General features: G+C 36.6%; 1 protein-coding gene across 6 annotated transcripts in view; it reads left to right on the top strand.

Annotated features, from left to right (window-relative positions):
- MAP3K13 (mitogen-activated protein kinase kinase kinase 13) overlaps nucleotides 1-27428 on the top strand; it is a 124581-nt gene that overhangs the window by 70127 nt on the left and 27026 nt on the right. For all 6 annotated transcript variants that reach the window (XM_017681189.3, XM_017681173.3, XM_037024151.2 and 3 more), the window contains 5 exons: nucleotides 10165-10724; nucleotides 17548-17731; nucleotides 21913-22104; nucleotides 25406-25564; nucleotides 27223-27381. In XM_017681189.3, coding sequence (XP_017536678.1) covers nucleotides 10250-10724; nucleotides 17548-17731; nucleotides 21913-22104; nucleotides 25406-25564; nucleotides 27223-27381 — 1169 coding nt within the window. In that variant the 5' untranslated portion in view covers nucleotides 10165-10249. The remainder of the gene's footprint in view (nucleotides 1-10164; nucleotides 10725-17547; nucleotides 17732-21912; nucleotides 22105-25405; nucleotides 25565-27222; nucleotides 27382-27428) is intronic.

Genomic DNA, 27428 nt, shown 5'->3' with positions numbered 1-27428 from the left:
ATAATCCGATTAAAAAATGGGCAGAGGATCTGAACAGACATTTCTCCAAAGAAGAAATTCAGATAGCTAAGAGGCACATGAATAGATGCTCCACATCACTAATTATCAGAGAAATGCAAATTAAAACCACAATGAGATACCACCTCACACCAGTTAGGATGGCCACCATCCAAAAGACAAGCAACAATAAATGTTGGCGAGGATGTGGAGAAAGGGGAACCCTCCTACACTGCTGGTGGGAATGTAAATTAGTTCAACCATTGTGGAAAGCAGTATGGAGGTTCCTCAAAAAACTAAAAATAGAAATACCATTCGACCCAGGAGTTCCACTCCTGGGAATTTATCCTAAGATGCAGCAGCCCAGTTTGAAAAAGACATTTGCACCCCTATGTTTATCACAGCACTATTTACAATAGCCAAGAAATGGAAGCAACCTAAGTGTCAATCAGTAGATGAATGGGTAAAGAAGATGTGGTACATATATACAATAGTAAATTATTCAGCCACAAGAAGAAAACAAATCCTATCATTTGCAACAGCATGGGTGGAACTAGAGAGTATTATGGTCAGTGAAATAAGCCTAATGGAGAAAGACAAGTACCAAATGACTTCCCTGGTTTGTGGAGTATAACAACAAAGCAAAACTGAAGAAACAAAACAGCAGCAGACTCACAGACTCCAAGAAGGGACTAGTGCTACCAAGGGAAGGGGATGGGAATGGGGAGGGTGGGTGGGAAGGGAGGGAGAAGGGGTTTAAGGGGCATTATGATTAACATGTAATGTAGGGGGGTCACGGGAATGGCAGTATAACACAGAGAAGACAAGTAGTTATGCTATAGCATCTCACTATGCTGATAGACAGTGACTGCAATGGGGTGTGTGGGGGGGTGACTTGATAATATGGGTGAATGTTATAACCACAATGTTGCTCATGTGAAACCTTTATAAGATTGTATATCAATGATACCTTAATAAAAAAAATCCTCCTGCTTTTTGTTTCAGAGGATTTGAATTCAATCTCTTTCCCCTTTTGTCCTCTATCAACAGTCTTGAATGAACTCTTCTTGCCTATTTAACTGTGAAATGGATAGAATTTAAAAAAAATAAAGTACGTGTTCTCCTTTGATCTCACTCCTTAGTGTGGATATTATTATTAATAAAAAGTATACTCTCTTACCTTAAAAATAAAATGTTTTATTTAAATTTAAATAGCAAAATTATATTGTGTGCTTACTCTGTGCCAGGTAATAATGGTAAGTCCCCTGTACATATTATCTCATTTAGGCCTTATTACAACCCTATGAGGTAGATAGTTTTCTTATCCCAGTTTTTGATTATGGAAATTGAGACACACAAAGATAAGGAACTTCCACAGGGACAGGATCAGTATTAGGACCCAGACAGTTTGAATCTAGAGCTGCTGGATTTCAGTGCAGATAAATGTTAAAATTTATCACTTAAGAATATTTTCTTTATGATGTTTGTAAGTTTGTGAGAGGCTCCTACTGTAGAGTACTCTAAGCCTGGAGCACCAGAAAAGTTTTAGATTTTGTTCTGGGGATAGGGTCTTCCTGAGGCAAGTGAAGGCAAGGTGTCTCAAAACAAGTCATGTTGCCCAGAAGGTGAGTGAGGCAACAGGAGAACTGGGCAGTCCCTGCAAGGCGGAACATCCTGGTGTGCACATAGCATGATGTGGCAACATGTGGATCTTATTGCATTAAAATCGCCATTTAATTTCACATAGCAGTGTTAAAACCATGGGAATTAGTTTTTTCTCCCAAATATTAAAATGGCATAGCATTACTATTCTCCCAGATATTATTGCTATACAAAGCCTCCTGTTTTTTCTGTTTAATTAAAAGCCGGAATGTAAAATTGACTGCTGTAATTACATTAAAGAGAAAGGAAATTGAATATGAAAAGGAAGTTGCATGTATTTGGGATTTTTCTCTCCTATTTTCCAACTTTCTTTTGCCCTTTTGAACTGGTATCTCTGTTTATTGATTTGTTGTGCTTTCACTTATAATTTTAAATGAATGTTAAAAGCTCAACGTGCCTCAGTTTCTATGTATATTGATCTATTCCCCTTCTCTCAATTTTTCAGTTAAAGAAAAGCTTGTCTTCTCTTTGCCCTCCTTTCATGTCCCTCAGTTTAACAATATTGCTCTCAGCATGAAGAAGTACATAGAAGGTTCTAAACTGATTGATTGGGAAGTAATTTTAAAGTATACATTTATAGCCCAAATTTTAAAAAATAATTTTGATTTTAAGTAATTTTAAGGTAATTTCTATTGTTCTTCAGAAATATTTATCTTGAGGAGAGTTATAGATTTCCAAAAAGAGAAGGGAAAGGCATGAAATTATTGGAAAGGAAAAGAAGAAAAGAACTGGCATTTATTGAGTGTTTACTGTATACTTCATTTATCAGGGACTAATTTAAGTTCAGAGCTTTATATATTCTGTAATTCTTTTTCTTTTTTTTTAAATTAGGGTATTTCTCCATCTTCTACTTTTCTGTGAATAATTGTTTTGCTCATAGTTCATAAAGATATTCCTTATCAAAGGTTTTTTTGTGATCCCAAGTGCAGGAGTTTAAGTGCCTTAGCATGTAATTCATATGGACTTTAAATCTTGGAAATAATCAAAACAGAACTTGGAAATAATCAAAATGTCCTTGTCTCTTCATCTGTCTTGAGTTTCATTTCTCTTAGTTACTATTATTCTTCCTTTTCCAGCTTGAATATGAGTCTTACTATTAGGAAAGGTAAAAACAATATAGGAGTTGTCAACTTGATGTCATTGTCACCTGTTCCTCATTCATTTTTCTCTTTGCTTTGAATTTATGATCATTCTTAAGCCTGTTTGCAAGCCTAAGCACACACTGACAATTAGGTTTCTTGACAATGACCTTAACATTTCATATCATTTTTCATATATGCAAGTGTAGTAAAGTTGGCCCATTAGTCTATGTGTTTAAAGCAACAAAGATTTGAATTGTAAACTTCTGATTAAACAAGTAATGCATGCTAATAATGGTAATTTGAGAAAATGTAGAAACTTTAAAAGAACAATAGTGATAACCACTGGTTAACCTTTTAAATCTGTTTTCCTATTTTCTTGGCATGCTTATATAATTATTTTTATACTTATTTATATATTTAAGTGTACATATATGCCTATAATTTACTTTTAAAGTCATTTTAAGGGAATTTATTTAGTTACTAATTTTCTTCTTCATATGCAAATCAGATCTAGGTCAGAAAATGTCGATTCAATTTTGAAATATTAGTACTTATAACAGTACATTTTATTAAAGATTTGTGAAGGTTATGGAGAAATCATTCCTTTTGTCAAGAAACACGTTTAGCCTTTGACTTAAGGTATACTTGAAGCCTCACAAGTTTCTATTTCTTTAAGTTTGTAGTGTACAACTCTGAAGATGAAGCATCTTTATTCATTTTAAAAACTACATTATGAACTTATTTTAACTTTAATCATGTTATATTTATAGGTACGGTATTCAGAAAGTAATCCTTCACCATGGAGGATTTACCTTTTTATAATCTTTATTTTTTGCTGACTCTAGCTTACTTCAACATTATTAAGCATTCATGATCTTAACCAAAAATATAGGCATATGGTAGATGCTGAGTCAGTATTTTTGAATGCATGATTATTGAATGAAATGTTATGAAGAAAATGGAATGAGATAGGTCAGTTTGGTAGATGTGAGGGTTATTGTTATCCTTTCAAATAGGAATTTCAGTAGATAGTTCACAGTTAAGAGATCAAGTTGAGGTAGAGGCACAATTGTAGGCCATTCTTTTAATCTGATTTTAAATCTCATACTTAACTATTTTGTAACTCTATTAGAAATAGCTACCTAATTTTTTAAAGTTCAAATCAAGATCTCAGTGACAGACCTCTATCCTGGGAATATCATTTTATGTTATTACTATGCAGAAGTAACTTAATTCCAGTTTTCAAATAGAAATAATGCCCTAATTGCAGAAATCTCTTTTGTACTAAATACTGCTATATGAAATTTAGAGAAATGACCAGAAGGTTGAAATGGCTGTATTATGTCCATTTTAAGGCAAGAAAATGCCAAGTAAAGAGAAGGCAGCTTGGGAAGAGCTCAGCATCAATCAGAAAATCTCAGCAATAATGCTTAATTTAAAATTTTACTTGATTTTAGTCACATTGAAAACTATCTGTGGAACAAAATTTTCCAAAATCTCTGGTTTACTCATATTTATGACATAAAACTCAAAATCTGAGCTACTGTCAAGTTATCCTTTACGAGCAACATGGGGAAAATTGAATTATATAATAAAAACACAAGAACCCAAGGGCCATTTGGCCACATCGCCTGTTCCATTTCTCTTTTTCTCTGTACCGAATCCATCTTGGCACAAAGCCAAGGTAATTTCCAGAAATTGGCAGCACTGTGGCAAATGCACAGCTGCTGCTGTCTCCAACCCTTGCCTACTAATTTTGCACAAACCACTTCCTCCTCTTGAGGCTGAGAAATTCTCAGGACAGGGAAATGTGCCTGCAGGGCAGATGGAAGCATCCTGGCTGATTCAGGAGCCCTCGAACAGGGGCTGCTGCAGTCTCCCCAACCTGCAGCCCTGCCCATAGAGGATCTGGCTGGTAAGGGTGACCTTCCAACCAGTGCACTCTTGTCCCGCTGCTCTTCCATATCTTTTTCCATTTGACTCCTAGTGTTTAAAAATTTTGCCTCATTTCTTTTTCCATCCCCTTTTAATAAATGCTAGCTCTAATTTCTCATGAATCAAAAGATGCAAACAGCTCCCATGAGGGTACCTGAGCCAAATCTGGACAGGGAGAGAGGAACAAAGCAGGAGACAGAGGCAGAGATAGTGGGGCGGCTGCCACTTAGCAGCTCCTTTGCTGTGCAGTGGCCGGGTGTGGGTGTGCATACAGACACAGGAAAAATTTACATCTCTTTACCCTCCTACGCTCTGCTTAAAGGTAGAGTTATCTCTTATTATATTTTAATATAGTCATGGTGAAGATTTCTTTCTCTTTGTTCTCATGCCTCTCCATTTCTTTGCCTTTGCTGGTTGAGATTGAATTTGGTATTCTTGGTAAGCAGAGGGAAGCCTCTTTGACCGCTCATCTTTATATACACTGTATGGTTCCCTGCCTCTGCCAACTCTTAGAGCAGTGAGAGTCATCAAGAGCAGGTAGCCTATCACTACTCTGTTGACAGGTACGGAGCCACCCCCTTGGTGGGTGCACTGTCTCCTTGGGAGTAGCTTTATGCCTCTAGAATAACACTGTGAATTACTGTTGTTTTTGTCATCAGTGGTCATGACATCATGCCTCTATGCGTCTCTTTATCTGAATAAAGAAACAACCAAACTAGAGGAAGAGTATAAGCTGAGCAAGGAGGACTCACCCCAGCTCTGCCACTAATTAGTTGTACGGAACAAGTCAGCAATTCTCCGGAATTTGATTCTCATGTGCATAACACGTGGGTTGGACTATATTCCTTGATGGTATCAGACTGAATGTGAAGACCAAGCCAAAGTCCTTCTCTTCCTTAGATGTGTTCCCAGTTCCAGTAGGAACAGGTCCGCTTCGTGTGCACCCTTAACTTACAAAACAAACATAATTTTCTAACTTTTTGTGTATGAGCTCATTCTGGTGTGATGTCATTAGGGAGAAACTCAGGTAAAAATGGACAAAATGGATATTTACTAGGAATTAACTATAAAGCCCTATAGTTTGAGGCAATGAACAAATAGCACAAATAGGTGTTTGGCTATAATTCACATACACATTTGGGTATTTGCATTATCCTCAAGTTTGATGTGAGCCAATAGCATAATGTATGCCCTATGATAACCACAAGTCCCAATGGCAAAGGATGACTGGAAGTAATGGCTAAGGCAGTGGCCAGGGTAGATGGTATGAAGTCAGCAATCTTCAAAGACTAGTCATCAGGCGGAGCAAGGTCACAGAGGCCCAAGGCAAGAGACAGCTCAAGGTTGTGGCAGGAGATCAGCAAGAAAGCAAAATGAGGGGATCCATAATATCAAAGCTTAGAGCTGAGCACAAAAGGATTAGAGTGGGAAGATGGGGTGAGGGGAATGGGGATCAACTCAGGAAACAGTGTGACAAAGGGATCTGACTTTTCTTTTACTTTCTTTTCCTCCCTTAACCTTATATCTGCAGGCAGCTTCCCAGCCCCCAAAGTTCTCCATGCCCTAGAATTTAAGTCCCTTTTAATTTCACCTCATCCAGATAGTTATCTATCTGATGTGTTAAAGGGGAAAAATCATCACCTGCATTATTTCACGAGCTTTCAGAGCCCGTATGGGAAGGCAGGAGTTGCCTTTGTCGCACACTGCTCCTGAGCCTTAGCCAGCTGTTCCCTTATTTCTGGGTTACCAACCCTCTCATGTGCCCTGGTCATGTCTGCTTCCCTCCCTCTGCTAATGCTCTTAGCCTCCTCGACTTCCTTTCCTCTGTCAGGCCCAGACACATCTTCCTTTCAGAGGTTCATCTCAAGCATTACCTTTTTTATCCAGTCTGAGCCAACTGCTCTTGCCCCCATAAGGGCTTCCCTCCTCTCATGGCTCTCTGTAACAGGACATGACATGTTTTTCATGACGGGAGTGGGGTGGGCAGCATGTGATGCCCTTCATGTAATTATTAACTCCTTAAGGAGTCAATAAGCTTTCAAAGGAAGGAACTATGTCTTACAGCAACAGTATGGTAAAAGAGAGTTTTGCGATGAGGAAAAATAATCTGGTATCCAGTTCTAGTGCTGTGACCTTCAGCATACCTCTCCCTAGGCTTTAGTGTCCTTCTGTGAAAAACAGGCATAATGACTGCATGCTCTAGCTTCCTTACACAGGGGATCACATGTTCAGATCAAGATCATAGGCAACAGCATTTATAACCTGTGAAACATTCTAAGAAAGTAAGGATTATTATCAGAGGTTAGGGAATTTGGAAATCTGAATTTTGAGTCAAATTTTGATTCCGGCTCTAACACTTACTCAATATGTGACCTTGGAAAATCTTAATTCTTTGCAAAATGAGAATGACACTATTACAAGGATTATAGTGCTAGTGCTGGTTTAATCACTGATTTGTAAGAGCCAATTGTCAAATACTTAATAACTTTGTAAGGATATTTAACTGTTACTAGCTTGAAATATGTCATGGTGGGAATATTTATATGGAGAAATTGGCAAACACTGCAGATTGGATTGTTGGATTTCTTTTTTTCTGCAGAGCTAATTTGCCAGCACATCATTGATTTGTACATAGGTCTCTGTAAATTGTAAAGCACTTTGTCTTATTTATCATTAAAAGTAGTAATGGTAACAGTAGTGTTCTGTATCCATAGAACCTAGCTAGTGCATGGCACAGCCCTTAGCATGCATTTGATAAATATCTGTTTAATTTAACTTGGGTCACCCTTATATTATTTTGATACTTTTTCCACTGAGCTAAAGGAGCCCTCATCTTTACCTTTCTTCAAATCCCTCTTGACAAGGTGTCTTTTTAAAATCAGATGACATAAATAAATCCTGATCCAGTGCATAAAACGCACAGTAGGCTTAGACCCTTTGTCTATAACTGAAGGAATTGCCTTCTTTTTAAACATTCTCTTCTTCTGATACTTGATATCTCAGTTAATGACACTGCCCATTTGTCCATTATCCCAAGTATCTTCTCCTCTCCTTTTCCTCACAAACCCCCATGTCTATAATTAATCACTAGATTTTACTGATTCTACCTCTTACATTTATCTCCTCCTCCTCATTGCCGTTGTTACTGCCCTGGCTCAGGCCCTCATTATTTCTTACTTGAACTCTTTCTCCTGGTGTTTGACCTTCAGTCTTTTCCTTTCAGTCCCACCTCTATTTCTATAGATGTGATTTTTAAATTACAAATTTGACCAAATCACTCCCTCACTTAAAATTCCTTAATGGCTTCCTGTTGTCATAAGGCTAAGATCCAAAAGCTCTAGATTGTCATCCAGGTCTCCCCGAATCTGAACTTGGTCCATCTTTCATAAGACTTACCTGCTCCTGTTCTGCAGTAGTGGCTGGAGTGCCTAGTCTCACCTTCCTAGTGACCTGTGGTTCACGCTACAACTCAAACAAAATTTCCTCTATGACATTGTAGGCATATTTGATGTGTGTTTCTGGACTCCCATAATACTTTGTACACATCTCTAACGATCTGGCTGTTGTTAGCAATTTGTCTTGCCCTCTAGATTATAAGTTCCTAAAGAGTAGGAACCTATATACTATTCATTAATGCCTAACACATTGTATAACATGTAACAGGAGCTCAATAGCTGTTAGAGGAATTCATGAGAGTTCAAAGAATAGGATATTTTCATTGGTTCTCACGCAAGCTATTCATAGGGCATGGCAATGGGGGAAAAGACTTAAAATTTGGGTTTCAATAATAATGAAAATGAGAAATTAGTATCATAGGGATGGTTTATTTTTATCCATAACCCCCAATACAGGATCCTATGACTCTCCATCACCTTCAGGATAGCATACAAAGCTCCTTACTGTCTAGCCCCTGACTTCTTCTCCATTCTCATCTTTCTCTAGATACTTAAATATAACCTTCATTCCAGCACTTAGACTTCTCATCTCTCCCATAATCCTTCATCCTTCCATGCCCCCTTTCATATTTCACCACACCTGTAGTACCCTCTCCTTCCTCTTTTACTCATCTTTCTTCCTGCCTAATGCATTTTTATACTTTCTTCAAACCAGTAAATAGTTACCACCTTTGAGCAGCTAGTCCTGAAACTATCCCTCCCTCTTCAGTGCTACAAAGCATTTGGTTGATCCATTATAAGCACTGTACTGTCAGTTTTTGTTGGTCTGTCTATGGCCACCTCAGTAAAGCAGGATCATCTTTATGCTCTGGTCTCTTAACACATTCTAGATGTTCAATATAGAGGGAAGGAAGGAAGGACTATTGTATGGGGATTTGTAAAGAAAGTAAACTTATGATAAAAGACATATGTTGAATAAATTTAACATTGACTTTGTATGATCTGACCAATGTAAAACAATTCTATGTCTTTATTTTCAGAGGTTGAGTGGCCCTGGGAAATTGGTGCTAATGGGCTTACTCAGAGGCAAAGAGTAAGTTTAAGGAGCTGGGGCTTAGTTGTATTGCCCCAGATTTGGTGCAGTGCAGTGACAACAAATTTTCTATCTTAGAATTGTCTGGTCACATACACAAGAGACGTATCCACATGACTGAATGAGTGCCTTAGAAAGTAAAGCAATGTCCCAGTGTATAAGCATTAAAGCAAAGAGTAAAGGGAAAGTGTTTTTCTTCTGATTATATACACAATATATACATATATGTATATCTTCATCTGTTTAGCCTGCTATAACAAAAATATCACAGACTAAAAACCTCAAACAATAAACATGTATTTCTCACAATCCTAGAGGCTGGGAAGTCAAAGATCAAGGTACTGGCAGATTGAATTTATCTGCTAAGGGCCTGCTTCTTGATTAATAGATAGCTGTCTTCTCACTGTCCTCATAGAGCAGAGGAGGCGAAGGTCTGTGGGAGCTCTCTGGGATCTCTTTGCAAGCACTGATCCCATTAATGAGGGCTCTACCCTCATGATCGAATGGCCCCCCAAAGGCCCTGCCTCCAAATGCCCTCATTTTTGGGGTTAAATTTCAACATATGAATTTGGGGTAAGACACAAACATTTACTCCATAGCAACATATTAATGCAGAATGCATGGAATACCTTGAAAAATACAACAGTATAAACCAAAAATCTAACTACCTAGAAATAGTTGTTGTTAATTCTGGCTATATTCATCCAGTTTTTTTTCTTATATATGTGTTGTGTATCCTTTAAAAAAATTTTTTAATGACTTATGTTGTATATATTGTTCAACCTATTTTTTATCTTAATATTTCATGAACATTTTGTCATGTTATTAAATACTCTTCTACAACATGATTTTTAACTGCTGCCCAGTATTCCATAATGTAGACATATATATTTATAAATCCCCATTGTTTCAATGTTGTTATACTCATAAGCAAAAATGTAGTAGTGTGGATGACTAAAAAAAAAGGGTGACTTCATGTCCTTCTCCCATTTTTCCCCAGGTTTTGGAGCCGTGGCTTACATCAGCACCCTGTCCTAATAAGCCTCTGAGTGTCATCTCAGAACCTTGGGCACACTCATGGCACGATGGCCAACCCTCAGGAGCACCTGAGCTGCTCCTCCTCCCCACACTTATCCTCGAGTGAAAACAAAACCTTTCATAGACTACAGGATGAACTTGCACCTATGGGGAGCCAGCCCTCACCCAAGCTCCTTAAGGACCAGCAGGAAAAGGGGGTGGTGCAAACAGAGCTAACTGAGGGTGTGAGCAGCCCCATCACCACAACAGTACTGACAAGTGTGAGCGAGGACTGCAGGGACCAGTTTGAGAACAGCGTTCTCCAGCTAAGGGAACAAGATGAGTCAGAGCTGGCCGTTTCCCAGGGGCACGGCAGCACTGGGGATGGAGAGAGCATGAGTGGCACTGAAGACATCAAGATTCAGTTCAGCAGGTCGGGCAGTGGCAGTGGTGGGTTTCTTGAAGGACTATTTGGATGCTTACGGCCTGTATGGAATATCATTGGGAAGGCATATTCCACTGATTACAAGTTGCAGCAGCAAGGTAAGCCAGAGCATGGACCTGGAGGATACTTCCTTTGTAAACACACCATCATCATTACCTGGGTCACCTTTGACCTGTGGGCAAATTAAAGAGCTAGCCAGATGAATACCCTATATCAAGTCCTACAGACCTTCTGAATGGAACAGATTCATGTTTGGCTGGTCTGTTTTGGTCAAAGCCCATCTTTTGCAGTTGGCCAGTCCAGTGGTATCCAAAGTAGAATATGGATAAGACAATGCAGAGCTCATTATAAGGAGGAAAATGTTAAAGCTCCTGTTCCTTTTATCTCATCATTATAAATTTCTATTTTCATGCATGTTTTCATATACATTTGGTATTTTAATAAAGTTGTACAGGTATATGATTTATAAATACATCACATAGTAAATGTTTAAACATTTTTTATTGAAAGTTTATGCAGTCAAAAAGTCTGATGGCCGCTGGACTAATTCAAAACCATACAGAAGCCACATGGTAGTGCCCCTGAAGATTGCAGGCCTGCCTTAGGTTGCAGTAAAAGGGAATTATTTTCCTACAGTCAAGTACAGAAAGCTTACATTTTGAGAAAAGGACAAATATCTAATCAGTCTTGAGAGGCATTCTTATTTCAAGATTCCACAGCTTTTTAAAACATAAATTTTTAGCTCCTATCATTGTATAATATGTATATTCATGTATTTCAATTCAAACATTATGCATTTGAAGTAAAGAGGACATATGGACCTGGTGTTCTTTATAACTTCATTTACATTCTTTAAAAGAACTTTTTCCCCCTGATAACCAAAGTAATATATGTAGAAAAATTGGAACATACAGGTAAGTTCTCCCCCAAAAGTCAAAATAATCTATGATCATCAGTCTTCTGAGAATAGCCACCATTAATGTTGTTGGTCTTTGTGTGTGTGTGTGTGTGGTTAAAAAAAGAAGTCGTCTTGTTCTGTAACACTTTTTCACTTCGTTTTGTGGCAATTTCCACATCATGAAATACACTTCTTCATCATTTTAATGGTTGCATAATAGTAAATTGTGAGACCATCCCTTTATTTATTTAGGCAATCCTTCATTGCTTGACAATTCGTTTGCTATTTTAGTGATTATAAACCACGCTGCATCTATTACTTAATTTTCATACATCTATGATTATTTTTATTATATCTTTAATTTCCTGAGGATAAATTCCTAGAACAGGGATGGTTGGGTTCAAAGGGATTGTTTCTTTTAAGGCTTCTGATATATATCTTTGTAGCCTGATGTAAATGATTCAGTTCGTATGCATTCTCTCAGCAAGAAATTTGGAAAGGAAAAATATGGGCCAGGAATGAGATTGTTTTATTTACTTCATAACTGAGTGTTGAACTCTCTGACCCTCCCTTAAATGTTTACCCTTCTCATTTAGTCAAGACTGTTAACATCTTTTCTACAACAGCCAGTCAACATCAGTCACCATTAACCACTTTTCTCATGCATTCCATTTTTTCTATTTCAGAAATACTTTCTCTTAAACCAATACTAACCTCTCCCTCTATACCCATTCCCCGTAAGTATGTTGGGTTTTACCAATAAATCTATCAATTCCAGGTATACTTCTTAGGACTTGTCAACCACAGCATCCATTCCTGCTCCACGCCAGGTACTCCTTGTCAGTCTCTGGGTTTTGTCTCTCTGTCTGTCTGTCTCATTCTCTCTCATACATACTTCTATACCCTGCACATTCCACTCTCTTTTCCCATCTGTGATCTTCAGGTTTCAAGAAAATTAAGTCACACAAAGATTGGGCACTACTCTGTCAAACAGTATTACTATTTTAAAAATTGAGAAGAAAGATAAGCACAAAGAGAAAAATAAATCTTGTCATCCTACAACTAAGAAATAACTGCCCTTATTAAGTTCCCTCTTCTCTGCTTGGACACAAGCCTAATATCTTCTTATGTGATGAAGTATATTTGGCTTTTAGGGTCTTATTTGTCCAGTCTAATCATTATTTTGGTGGTAATATGAAGGGCTTGGGATCCAGATGCAGCACTGAGGCTCATAAAGAGGGACAACAGACACACCCTGTATCTTAGTTAAAAGGAACCTTTGAATTTTTTATATTGTTCTGTAAACTAATATTTAATTGTCTTCCATAAGAACTAGACTTATGTTCAGCTAAGCTTAGCAGAGCATAGCAGCCACCTAACTCTTCAGCAGATGTAGAATGTCTTCCGGTAGGCTGGTGTTGCTGTGGGCCTTAGGAGAGATTTGCTGTCCGGAAACTAAGTGTAGTTTTTTCCTTGTCAGTTGTGGGATCAGGAGCTAATCTTTAATCCTGGATTACAGTTAACCAAAGGATAGCACATGAAACAGATGTGTCCCTGCATTTGGTACTTAGGAGGAAATTTCATTAGATTCAAAAATGTTTTAATGTCTTCATCTCCCAGTTAGTATGTTGGTACTGAGGTCCAAGTAAGGTAGTATGTGTAAATGAAATCTTTTATTACCAAATAGTTTCCAGTCTCAAAGCAAGTATTGTCATAGACATGTCTAAATACAGACCAAAGAGAACTTACATATTAAAGTGGGTAGCCATGTGGCTTTTTCTTGGTCCTAGGAGTTCATGGTGAATATTGGAATTCAAATAGTCATCATAGTGATGAATCAGAAGATATAAGCTGGAAAATGTACAAGCCGTACCAATAGGACAGATGTAAAAACAGCAGAAAGTTGGGACTAACCCTGGAAAGTGCATAGCCAGTTTCCAGTGTTATGAGGTTATCTTGCTCTTCAAGTATCTGGGCCCTCGATTTTACACACACTTACTGCTAAAATTCCTTTTTCCTACCATTTTCCTGTTTCATAGCTCTCTACTAGGTATTGACAGGGACATTTGGATAGGACATCACATCAGTCAATTTTACTTCTGGCTATCAGTTCTAGTGAAAAGGTTTATGGAAATGTGATTGAAGTAATACTCTGTGTTCTTGAATTAACAGTGCTGCTATCCCCTTAATTTTTCTATGGATAATTAAGACTTGGCTGAACATAGCTGAGTAACAGGCATGAGCTCCTGTTAGTAGAAGAAAATTTTACTCTTTAATATAATATCCTCAACCTTTGATATTTGAGGGCCAAATGAATTTATTATTTGTATTTTAATAACTCATTTCTCATTTTATCAAAATACAAAATAATAGGCATTATTTGTTTAAATATTATAAATTACATTATAAACATCATGAAAATATAAACATCTATGAAAAGAGGATTACTTAACAAATTATTTTGGAATCACTAAGTAACACTATGAAAAAATAATTTATATCAGTCCTCACACCATACACCAAAATAAACTCCAGATAGATGTACAGGTTAAAATTTTTAAAAATTAGCTATAGATGATTCTTAGGTGATAGATTAGGCAGTAGAAAAGATTACAAAGGAAATGACAGGCAACTATAAAAATGCGTTTTTCAAAAATAATAAAATTAAAAGAAAAAGGCTTTTGTAAAAGTATTTTTTTCATATATATCAAAGAAATAGAGAGAAAACTCCTGGTTTATAAGAACTACAAGACCATGATAAATAAGTGCACAAAGGACAAATTTGACAGTTCACACAAAGCAGATGTGAGAACTAGACAAACATGGAGAAAATATTCTGTATTACTGGCAATTAAAGTAGCATAAACTAATAAAACTATTTTATACCTAATTAAATTAGCTCCAAAAAATAATTGACAATATTCATTGCTGGCAAAGTTCCAGTAAAAAAGAACATACTCATATAGTACTGCTGTCAGCAAAATCCAGCAAAATCTTGTGGAGAGCAATTTAAAATGTATACCTACAGCCAGGAAACTGAGCTATTTAACCTAAGGATTGAGTCTGAGGAAATAATATAAAGAAAGAAGAGAGTACCAAATTTAAATTAGCAAACAGTAAGATGGAGACACAGTACATAAAAAGGTAAGAGGGGATAATAAACAACTATTAAAGCTTAAAATAAAAACTATAAATACATGGGGAATACATATACATGAAAAAATAGAAAAAATATGTATATTACAACTTTGTCATAGCTGTGTGCATATGAGCAAAGATCAGATGAAAACTAACAAAGACTAGATGGAGTGGGATTTCAGATAAAATACTTTTTTTCTTTTCTTTCAAATGTTTCTAGTATTTAACAGCAAATAAAGATTTAGTGAATAAAGGAAAAAAGATACCCCAAAACTATCTAATTTTAGTAGTTACTATATTAAAAATGAGGGTAAAGTGGGCTTTTTTAAGCTTTTCAGAGAAATAGTTCCCCAGTTACATTCTTGGCCCAGAATCCAGTAATAGTACTTTATTCAGCCCCCAGAATGGTCAAAATGACAGTTTAGTTCTTCACTGGACCCCTATCAGGTACAGCAATTTACAGAACTCTGTCAGTATCTGGGTCCTGTATGTGCCGTACAGAGAAGCCAATGGGGATGAGACCCTGAACACTTGTCAGTCCTGAGAAGCCAAAAAGACACTGACCACAGTCAAGCCTGTAACTTACTGTTTCCTCCTAAATCTCACTTGGCATCATTTGTTCATTTATGAGCTACTTGAATTTCAGAGAGATTTGTTTTTGTATAGTATCTATTCTATTTCAACAGAGCAGAAACCTTTATTACTGCTCATTGCAGAAGAATGAGACAAATGCCCATGCTATAAACCACCCTATGATTTTTTTTGCTCTATATGTTCATATTTGGAAGGCTGTGGTTTACCCATTGTAATGAGAAACCACATTTTATTAAGAATCTGCAGAATCTCTTAAGAGACAGAAAATTGGAGAGGAGAGAAATGTAGTTCCCTTCTGGATACTGAATTCTTTCTACTCTTGCTTCATCAACAACATAGTAGATGGTGAGTTGATTTGCTTTCAAGACCAGAGTATCTTCAGAGCCAAATTATTACTACCTTGTTCAGTGTTCTGTGAACAGTGGCCTTTTAGTGACTGGTGATCGGATGAAAATCTCTCATAACCTTTAACACTGTCATCATCCTCTCTTCACTCTGTGGGACTCTTAGCTCTTTGATGTTCATTTCTTATCAGTGCAGTGATGATATACTGGTAAAAAGGGGACAAGGAGAAGGAACAATGGGTTATACTCTTCTTCGTAAGTTTCATGAGCTTAAAGCACATGTTGATTGAATTTATGAAGTGTTTTATTTAAAATAATATTTTATTCATTATAAAAGTAATACAGGCTTTGGTTAAAGAAATATAATACAGAAAACAATAAAGAACATATGAACCATCAAAAATATAACCATTTAGAAATGAGCCCCATTACAATTTTTGTCCAAAAAAAACACCAAACCCTAAGAAAAAGAGAAACTTGAAAATACTGCATCTATATGAGTAAATATATCATCTGTAATGATCCTCTCAATTACTTCATGAGAGGCAATATGGTATAATAGAGAAAACGCTGTCCCTGGAATCAATTTTGAAGTTCTGGGCCCAGTTCTGCCACTTACAAGCTATATGACTTAGGGTAAGTCACTTAGCCACCCTATGTCTTAGTTTCCTCCTCTTTAACTATAATAAGGCCAGACTTACAGGATCTTTGAAAGGATAAACAGATAAGATATGAAAAGCACAATGCTAATGACTGGCATATAGCAAGTACTTGATAAAAGGTAAATACTAATACAAGTATTATGCACAATTAGGACCTTAGGAGAGTATCATTGAAAATTCATTCAACAAGGATTAATTGAGCATTTGCACTAGAAATTCAAAGACAAATAAAACAACACTTATAATGGGTGATGTGGTAGGAATAGTGGAATAGAGACAGATAAGCAAACTGAACATGCAAGCTTGAAGTCAGGAGGTAGAACTGTGGGAATATCAAGATGTGTTTTGTTTGGAGGAGAGAATATTGGAAATCTCTCATCTGCTTGATTTCACTGGTTAAAAATTGATACAAACTAACACATGAATATCTGGCTATAGTATCAAGGCCCATAGAAAGGGTATATGTATATATATATTTATATATATATTTTAAGAGGGCATCTCTCATATTTATTGATCAAATGGTTGTTAACAACAATAAAATTCTGTATAGGGGGGTCAGTGCTCAATGCACAGTCATTAATCCATCTCAAGCCTAATTCTCATCAGTCTCCAATCTTCTGAAGCGTAACGAACAAGTTCTTACATGGTGAATGAATTCTTAGATAGTGAATAAGTTCTTACATGGTGAACAGTACAAGGGCACTCATCACAGAAACTTTCGGTTTTGATCACGCATTATGAATTATAAATAATCAGGTCAAATATGAATATTCGTTTGATTTTTATACTTGATTTATATGTGGATCCCACATTTCTCCCTTTATTATTATTATTATTATTATTTTTATTTTTAATAAAATGCTGAAGTGGTAGGTAGATGCAAGATAAAGGTAGAAAACATAGTTTAGTGTTGTAAGAGAGCAATTGTAGATGATCAGGTGTGTGCCTGTAGACTATGTGTTAATCCAAGCTAGACAAGGATATTAAAACATCCACGGATGCAGAAGATTTCTCTCAAAACAGTGGGGGTGAGGTTCTAAGCCTCACCACTGTTGATCCCCAATTTCTCATCTGATGGCCCCCCTGTGACTGTGCCTGTCTTAGGTTGTTCCTCCCTTGAGGAATCTTACAGAAAGGGTATATTTTGAGGAGAGTTACCAGGTGGGAGTCAAAGGCTAGAGATCATTTTGGATGATGATAAAGTTGGTACCTTTGGAGTGGCCTTGTAGAATGGTCCCTGGCCAAGTTCTGAGATGTGTTTGTTTCTCGCTTGTATGCCTAGATACCTGGGAAGTGCCATTTGAGGAGATCTCAGAACTGCAGTGGCTGGGTAGTGGAGCCCAAGGAGCTGTCTTCTTGGGCAAGTTCCGAGCAGAGGAGGTGGCCATCAAGAAAGTGAGAGAACAGAATGAGACGGATATCAAGCATTTGAGGAAGTTGAAGCACCCTAACATCATCGCTTTCAAGTAGGTCAAGGCTCTTTTTTTTAAAGAAATAGATTTTGTTTCCCCCAATATCTACATACATGTTCCTGCTTTGAAAGACATGTCAAGAGCACTCTAGAGACTTAGCACTGTGCTAGGTGCTTTGGGAGAGTACCAAAAAACAATTGGAGTCATGTCTCTAAGGATCTTATAATCTAGCAGTTCTTTTTGCCAGAGCAAGCCCTGCTTGGAAGGGATGTATATGGGACAGGGGAGTTGGTGGGTGGGGAGGGGGGGAAATTCCTGCCAAGCAGTCAGATCTGCTGAATTGACCTCATTTATGAATAGGAAGACAGAGGTCACTCCAAGATAATGTGAATATCCTAGAATTGAATAAAAAAAGAAAGCTGTCATCTGAAATGATCAGAGAGCAATTAGTCCTTATAATAAACAGATACATTTTTAAAAATTCATTTCTATTAGTATCCCTACTGAAATACTAAATTGTAATAATATAGGTGCCTTCAGAGTATTTCTCCCTGCCTCAGGTTTTTCCAGATCCCTTTTCAAGTAATGCCAAACATTCAGCTTTCCAAATCTAATGATAGTAGAGTTACTGATGACAATAAGTTATATGCTATGTTCATTTCACAAAGTAATTGTTTTCAAGAGTGTATAAAAACATCTTTCTAGTTCAGACTGTTATTTTCATATTGACAGGAATCCCTAGCAAAAGGGAGAGGCTGAAACATAAATTTGTAGAAGTCAATGAACTTGGCATGCTGAGCTCTAAATATATGTAATCTCTCCTGCCGGTACCTTTCCCTTGAATTTCCTCTCTTGCCAGCCTTCTAATTTTGCCCTAGGCTTGAGCAGATGAATGGTGAGTGGCTTTAGAGGAGGGAAGGTAGAGAATAGGGAAGTGCCTTTAGGTAGGATGAAAGTTTAGAAACTAGGGCTTCTCGGTATGTTTTGTATATTTATATATATATTTTACCCCTGGAAAATAATATAACCAATGAGGCTACAGCTAAAAGTGGAAAAGCTTAAAAATCCCCCCTTCCTAAACTTTACCCAGTCCCCAACAGGATCTTTTCTTGATAAAACTCATTATAAAGCTTAACATGCCATGTGATAATTTTTCATTGATATCACATCCCCAAAATAAGGGATAGAAATCTTGGTACAGGTTTTGTAGAATGGGTTTAAATGAGTAATAAGGTTGAGTTTTGATTTCCAAACAAGAACCATTATAGAAAAGGAAAGAGGTGTGAAAAGAAGAGTAGCATTCAACTGGGATAATAAGTGAAATGCTTTGATTTGTTTCCTTGTAGAGGGAACATCCATGCAGAGGAGGACATGGGACAGAGCCTCTTTTGCTGTAAAGATTCTATCACTGGCTGCCCTAATAGGGCCAGGAGGATGTGAGACTAAAATGAAATACTATAGTGACAAATTATAATCTTTCCAAAGATGATACATTTCAAAAGGCAATAGAAGGATTATTTTAAGCAGATTTATTATCAAAGACTTACTTCTTTCCTTCATTTTACTTCCCTGAGGGGATATCACTTCCAGTATGCTGCACCATCCTAAATGGAAGGAAGAGCCTTCTATTTATTTAACTGCCATTCAGCTAAACGTTTAAGCTTTTATCATTAGGATGCTGGGTTTGAGGCAGGTTCTGTACATACGCATGGCTCTTTGGCCTCCTGCAGTGTGAACAGAGTTGTGTGTCCCAGGTAAGAGAGCTTTCCAGCAGGATGACCTAGGTAACTGAAGGCAGAAATGTCTCCTCAGAGTATTGGTGTGAGGACTCTATTTTTCCTTCTTTACTTTTGCTTTTTCCTTTTACCTTGCAATCTTGTCCCCACCTTACTCTTCTGACCCTCCTACCCTCTTATGCAGGTTTCAGCATTTTAGACAAACATTATGCTGCTGGTCCCTACTCTCTAAGTTGAAAATGCTTGACTAGTCTTTACCTCTACATGGAAAACAATAGTGAGGCTGTGTCCCTGGTCCTTTACCCCAAGCTCTTGAGGCATTGTGCAGTGTTATGTTTGCAGCCATCTGTGCCATGTGTTGCTTGGCCAATGAATCATTCAGGACCGTCTGGAAGATCTGAAGCCATGATTAGATTTTAGTACTCCCTCTGGTTACTGATTTCTGTGCTTACAGCTTCTTTTGTAGTAAGAACCATGTACAGAAGGGGAAGTGAAAGAAAAGAATACTATATTCTTTTTTCTTTCGATTTTTTAAATCAGTCTTTTTAGAGAACCCAACCTGACTGTTCCTAATGGAGTTGAGTGCTGAGGGGAAGAAAAGGTAGCAATTAGAAGTGATTATCAGGCTGCTATTTATAGCTACTAAGAAGCCTTGTCATAGTACATGGTTGATGGAAAGATTGCTTCTCATTCGTCAGTCAAGAAAGATGAAAAGCATGTAACATTATCACTGTTAGACCCTTTCTGTCTAAGTTTGTGTGACAAGTTAAAACAGTGGAACTGGATGCTGAGGAGCTTCAAATAAATATTTATTTTGATATTCTTAAGCATATTACATTATTCCTGCCTGTTCGCTATTTTTCTGTAATGAAAATTAAATTGTCTGTTTTTAGTTGCTGTACACTTGTGCTCCACTGAGGTTTCCTAAAAGTCAAGTAACAAAAACTTGAAAAAAAAAATTTAATTAAAAATCAACATGAAAATTCAGGTAACTTAGAAAATGATAGGAGAGTAATAGAAATAGCTTTGTGGCATTTGATGGGGACATCAAAGCAGAAAATAAATATTAATTATATGCTTCATAACCTACTGTTATAAGATTTTCACATGATTAAATTCTTTCATCACTATAGGAGCCTAAGAGGTAAGACATGACTTGGGAGCTGGCTGAGGACTTTAGCTGGGCATCTTGAAGACAGAATACTCTCAACCTAAAGTTTTGAAGGAGGTTATGCATACCACTAAGGGATGGTACACAGAAAATTGCATATGCCAATTTTTCTTCTCTGTTTTCATCCTTCAAACAAAACTGTGAAGCAGAATTAATATTATCAGTTCCACTTTTGTAAGGTAACATATTAACATAGGAATCCCTACTTTGCTTGTCTGGACAGAGGTTAAAAACTAAAAGGGAGGCAGCTTAGTGTAGTGAGTGAAAAGAGCATGGGCTTTGAAGTCCGGCAGACTGGATTTGAGTTCCAGCTCTGTCACTTAAAATTGTATGACTTAGGATGATTCAGTTTCTCTCTCTGAAACTTACCTGTAGAAATGAAAAGATAATACAGTTCATGGTACATTAAATTAATGTAAACATGCCTGACAAATACATGTTCTTTCATGTGAGCACCCTTCTTCCTACCCCTTGCCTCTGTGTGTGTTTGTGTGAAGGCTTTACAGCAATGAAAATTAAGTTGCAGTTAAGAAGTATTTGTCAAGGAATTGCTCTGGACTTCTAGGCCATGCTTTAGAAAGCAAAGAATTTGAAGACCTTTCCCTGCAAAGAGCCCACATGAAGACAGAAAAATGATGTATGAAAAACTAATGGCTCTTCCTCAGCATAGGAATTTAGAGTGAGAAAGAGCTCTTTGGACTGGAATAATCAGGAAAAGCTTCACTGAAGATGTAGGAACTGATGAAAATACAGGCTGCATATGTGTATAATACATTGTATAACACTTTTATTCTCAACAGAAATGTTTTTCAAAGACTGTGTAGTACAGAAAATTGGCTCTTTTTGGGCTTTAGTCTAGTTAGTTATCTTAAATTTGAGAAATTTAAAATTCACCAAATAATTGTAAGAATAATGGTATTTTATTTGAATTCTCTCTGTATATTATGTATAAATCCCTCTATTTAATTTTAAAAGGAAGGCATTTAAATTATTCCTAACAATCTGAAACAACACACCATCCAGCCTACACAAATCTCAGGAAAGTCCTCTTTGTGCCAGGATGGAATGGTCCCACAGACCAGATACAGCACAGCATATAGGTATCTAGAATGAACAAAAACAAACTAAAATTGTCTATATGCATAAGGGAGAAATATGTAGACTAGAGGAGTTTTGATGGTAATTTAAGAATCAGGAAAGATTATGCACTTAAAAATTAACTTGACAGAGAACTTGTCTTAATTATTAAATTTAATAAGTATTCTTTAAAAATATAAATGTGTATACATGTATTTATATTTATATATATGTTTGTGTTTTCTTGAAAGGGGTGTTTGCACTCAGGCCCCATGTTATTGTATCATCATGGAATACTGTGCCCATGGACAACTCTACGAGGTTTTGCGAGCTGGCAGGAAGATCACGCCTCGATTACTAGTAGACTGGTCCACAGGAATTGCAAGTGGAATGAATTATTTGCATCTCCATAAAATTATTCATCGTGATCTCAAATCACCTAAGTGAGTTCTGGGGTTAATTTTTCAGCCACCTTTTATTGCTTTGAAATAAGGAATTTTATCAACTATAGTTGAAGTTTTCAGACATTATACTTTCAGTTCAGTTTAAACCAGCACAGAAGCTAATTCTGTTTGCCTGTTTGGGGAGTTGTTGTTGACCTACCTACTTACTTATATGGCAGATATGTCTGGGCACCTGACACTAGTTTCTCCTTTTTGTTGCTTTTTAAATGTACAACTGAAACAAAATTAATCATTAACTGAAGTATTCACTTCCCATCATCTCAGATAATTAATGCCAAACTTTTCCACTTGAAGGCTTGATTTGAAGTTTTCTTAGTATGTTCCCCCAAAACCATTTTTTAAATGAGTTTCGGAAATGTATAAACAGGATAAAAATGGACGAATAAGAAATGGAGGCAAAGAGAAAATAAAAACATTAAAACTAAAGCTTGTTCACAAAATGTATGCCATAAGATTCTGTACAGTTGTTACAGGTGGACTATAAACATGGCTTTGAGCTTCCTAGAGTCTAAAAAAAGAAGGAAATAAATGGTTATAAGGTTCACAGTGTCCATAAGGTACTATAAACTGGTTATTTAAGAGAAGCAGAACTGTTTCTAGCTAGCTATCTTGAAAGTAATTCTTTGGCTACTAATAACTGCTTTAAGAGGAATGCTTATTTAGTTCCTCAAATTACATGACAGAAAGCAAGGAATTGAAAAAAAAAGGTGTATTTCAGTGCAGTTCCTGTTTTTAAACATTTTTATTATTTCTCATTATAATTTTGGTTTAGAGAAGAATTAATCTTCTTTCAAAAACATTTGCATGGTGCTTTCTTTCATGGTTTACAACATTTTTTAATGTCCATTATCACATCTGCTTTGATCTTAGCAAAAATTGTGTGGGACAAATACAACAAGTATCATAATTCTTATTCTATATACTAAAAACTAGGGCTCAGAGCCCAAAGTCCTAGAGCTAGGACTTGAACCCAGAACTTTTAGACTGAAGACCACTGCATCCTGCCTCATCATGTGGAGGTGAGGGATTCACCATGAATCCTGCCTCTTCTCCATGGAAGATACAAATCAGTCCTCGATTATAAACTTTTTTTTTATATCATTAATATACAATTACTTGAACAACATTATGGTTACTAGACTCCCCCTATTATCAAGTCCCCCCCACATACCCCATTACAGTCACTGTCCATTGGCCCTTGATTATAAACTTTAAAGTAGCTTTTATTTATCATCACAGTTTTCAACAATGTTTATTATGGTTGTTAGCTCACTGAATAACCTTCTTGTGTTACTTACAAATAAACTTTATTATAGTGTTCACATTAATATAACCTGGTGCTTTTGTTTTCCCTACATACACAGAAAGTATACCAAATAGTTGCTTAACCAAAGTCGATCTCTTTAACCTTCTTGTTCTCCTTTAGAATTAATTCTAGAGGACAAATTCAGGAAATTAAAAAAATACATAAAATCCTATTCTGCTTAACTGCTGTCATTTAAAACTTAGAATAATAAGTTGGTTGCTTAGTAAGCCTTTCCGTTATCAGCACCACCCCAAGGCCCAGCAGCCTTGGCCTCTTTGGGTTCAAGCTAATTTTGAGAAGGCGAAGATCAATCTGACTTGCCGTAAAGAGGGATTTTATTACCTACATTAAATCTTTAGGCTGTGTGACCCACCTTTGTCTCAGAGAAGATTCCACGAAAGTTCATATATCATATCTTCTCTATTCTCCACTCCCTCCTGTCATGCCAGCGGGGCCCATGAGCAGCACAGAAGGAGCAGAAGAGGAAGTTTCTAGTGTTTTTCTTTCTTGGTGTTTATCACCTTTTTTGACTTTTATGGTGACTGATACCATCAGTTCTCCAATTATCTCCACTATTTCATGATATTTAAATCCTTAGGCATTGTCACCAAGACTAACACCATTCAATTAAAATTCCTAAATTATGTGCATGTTACATGTCAGGTACAAAAACCAGACGGACGTGGGTGAAGATATTCTAAAGCAATTGTAAGCTTATAGAGAGCCTTTTGACACTTGTGGGGAGGAGGACAAATATGAAGTCCCTGGTTCAAACAGAGAAGGGACTGTTTCAAGAGAAGATTGGGAGGATTGAGAAGTTTTCTGCTTTCTAGCCACTTTGATTCTGATACTATTTGAGTACTAAGCCTTTAGTTGTTAAAAATAGGTCTCTATATCATTCGGCTTCTGAAACCCTATTCATTAACATTATAGAGTTCTGAACAGGTTTTTTCAAGTGCATTCTGTCTAGTGGTACTTTGGACTCAACTGGTACCAGACTGTATTCATCTTTAAGGCTAGCAAAAGCAGCTCGCCCCAGGTCACATTTCAGCTAACTACTGTGAGAAGTGAAGCACAACTTGTGTGTAATCTACTTAAATTTATTCCTGCTTTCCCTTATCAACATTAGTGGATCCCAGTATACTAACTAGCTTTTGAATGCAAAGAGTTCCTAGTGTCATGGTGTAATGTATGATTTTAGTTGGCTGTCATTTAAACAGTGTTTTAAAAGAAGTGTTTTTCTTAGTGGGTTGCCTGAGGCCAGCAAAGGTGGAAACCAATAGTTATTTAGCAGAAGTGTTTTACATGTCTTACCCCATTTAATTCAAATGAAAATCTTATGAGGTCATTATTACAGACCCATAATCCCTTATCCAAAACTCTTGGAGTCAGATGATTTCAGAAAGGTAACATAGAATGTTATCTAACACTCCCAGCAAAGTCTGAGTCAATACTATAATCAGCCACATTCATATTTCTGCAGCAAAACCTATGAGTCACACAAAGTGGGATAACTAGGGTTTGCTTTATACACACACACACACACACACACACACACACACACACACACACACAGAAAACTATTGATACACCGTTTTCAGAACCTTTTGCATTTTTGAATTGTGGGTAAGATATTGTAGATAAGATTTTGACTGTGTATAAGATACCTAAATTGTGTCCATCTTACAGATGAGAAAACTGGATTAGAAGAATTGAGTAACTTGGCAAAGGTCACCCAGTTAGCAAGTGGTAGTGGCAGAATAAAAACAGGTATAAAAGGCCCACTATGTTATGTTGCCTCACAAGTTTGAATGGTGCTGTTTCTAGTATATAGCTGATGTCCTAGTAATATTGGAACTTGCAAGCTGAATTCTACTACACAGGAGGCTGCAGACAAAATCTTCAGTTGCCAGTGAGAGTCATGGTTTTCATTAGTACTAATGATCTGGATGTTTTCTTTATTTCTTTTTAAAGTGTTTTAGTGACTCACACAGATGCAGTAAAAATTTCAGATTTTGGTACATCTAAAGAACTCAGTGATAAAAGCACCAAGATGTCCTTTGCTGGCACAGTCGCATGGATGGCACCAGAGGTGATACGCAATGAACCAGTCTCTGAAAAAGTCGATATATGGTGAGTGGCGCCATCTGTGCCAACTAAAACATCCTGTCCCATTTTCACCCTATTAGCCCTTTTCTCCTTCCTCTCTTCTACTTCCCCCAAATATTCTTTAGCCTTGCTCACTTCTGGTTGACTTCAATCTGATTATTTGACGTACTACCCAAGTGTGAAGATAGATGGCAAGAAAGATTGGAAGAGGAATTAGGGTGAATATCCATTTCCCTAAATATCAGTTTGGGGGACCCTCAGAATATGCTGAACTTCATGGAAAACAGAATGTTTACTTCAAACAACCTTTTAGTAGAAAAATCTTTCTGAAATATGTTATATAATGCTCTCCTTAAATAAAATACATTGAATCAAGTTCACTTGTTCCTGGTGACTCAGATCATCACTTACATGAGTGATATACTTTGCTATGGTACAGTTATGTACTTTAGACCTATTTGAGGTGTATAGGGCTGTTTGCCCTTTTTTTAAACAGCCCCTATGGGCATTTAAAAAATCTATATCAACTTTTCCTCTGAGTCTACAAATCTTTGCTATTGGCAGTATATTTCCCTGTAGTTGCTTTTCTTCCATTCTTGAAATTGGCTATTGATAACGTTCAGGATTAAAACCAAAATAATAGCATGTGTTAAAATTTCATGGAACACCAGAGTAAATAAAGTAGAAATGTAGGATCATTTATAATTTGGGTAATTATTATCAAAGTGTTCTCCTTTGGGATTATACCAATTTATGTTCTGAAAAGAAATATGTAAGAGTATTTTGTCAGTCTCACCAACAAAATGTATTAAACTTTTGGATTTTTGCCAAATATAGATAGAAAATGATGTCTTGGGTACAGTTTTAATTTGTGTTCCTCCTCTTGTAGGTTGTACATTTTTTATTGATTACAAACCATTTGTAATTTCTTATTTGTGTACTATTCTTATCCTTTGCTAAGCTTTCTGATCTTTGTTCTTATCAATTTATAAGAATATTTTATATATTAAGAAGATTAGCCTTGTGTGTATATGAATTATAGATACTTTCACATTTTCTTAATTTGCTTATGATGCAGTTTTTTTTCCATGCCAGATTTTTTTAAAATGTGGCTTAATTTATCAATTTCTTCTTTTATGGCTTCTGAATTTCATAATTAGAAAAGGCTTCACCACTCTGAGTTTTTTGTTTTATTTTTTGATTTCCCATGTGTTTTTTCAGGATTTTTGGAGTTTCATTTTTCACATTTAATTCTGACTCATTTTGAATTTTTATCTGATGTAAGATGAAGTATAGATTTAATTTTTTTCCCCAGTTGTCCCAACAGCATTTATTGAATAATCCGTTTTTCCTGGTTTGAGATGTCACTTCTATCATATACTACTCAATTGCTCTATGTGTTTGACCTATTTCTGGATTTCTAGTCCATTCCATTACTCTGACTGTCTATTCATGCATCACAGTTAATTATTGAAGCCTTATAAAATGTCTTAATACCAAGTAGTGATGGTTACCCCTTATTGATTTTCTTTTGCAGAGTTTTCCTGGCTGTTTTTATTCTTATAGCAGTATTTGAATTTTAAAGTTGAGTATATATATTTGGTTAAAAATTAATAAAGAACTAAGATACAAACCAGTCATTCTGAAGTAATCTTCTGTCCATGTTCCTGGTACCACTCTAGGTCTTTTGGAGTGGTGCTTTGGGAGCTGCTGACAGGAGAGATCCCTTACAAAGATGTAGACTCTTCAGCCATTATTTGGGGTGTTGGAAGCAATAGCCTACACCTTCCAGTTCCTTCCACTTGCCCTGATGGATTCAAAATCCTCATGAAACAGACATGGTAAGAAATATATTACTCCTTATATTCACTTCTACCTTCCTCCTCAA

Source organism: Manis javanica, chromosome 3, assembly GCF_040802235.1.
Source record: "Manis javanica isolate MJ-LG chromosome 3, MJ_LKY, whole genome shotgun sequence".
Taxonomy (NCBI): domain Eukaryota; kingdom Metazoa; phylum Chordata; class Mammalia; order Pholidota; family Manidae; genus Manis; species Manis javanica.
The sequence above is the reverse complement of the archived record's forward strand: the minus strand, read 5'-3'. Positions and strand labels throughout refer to the sequence as shown.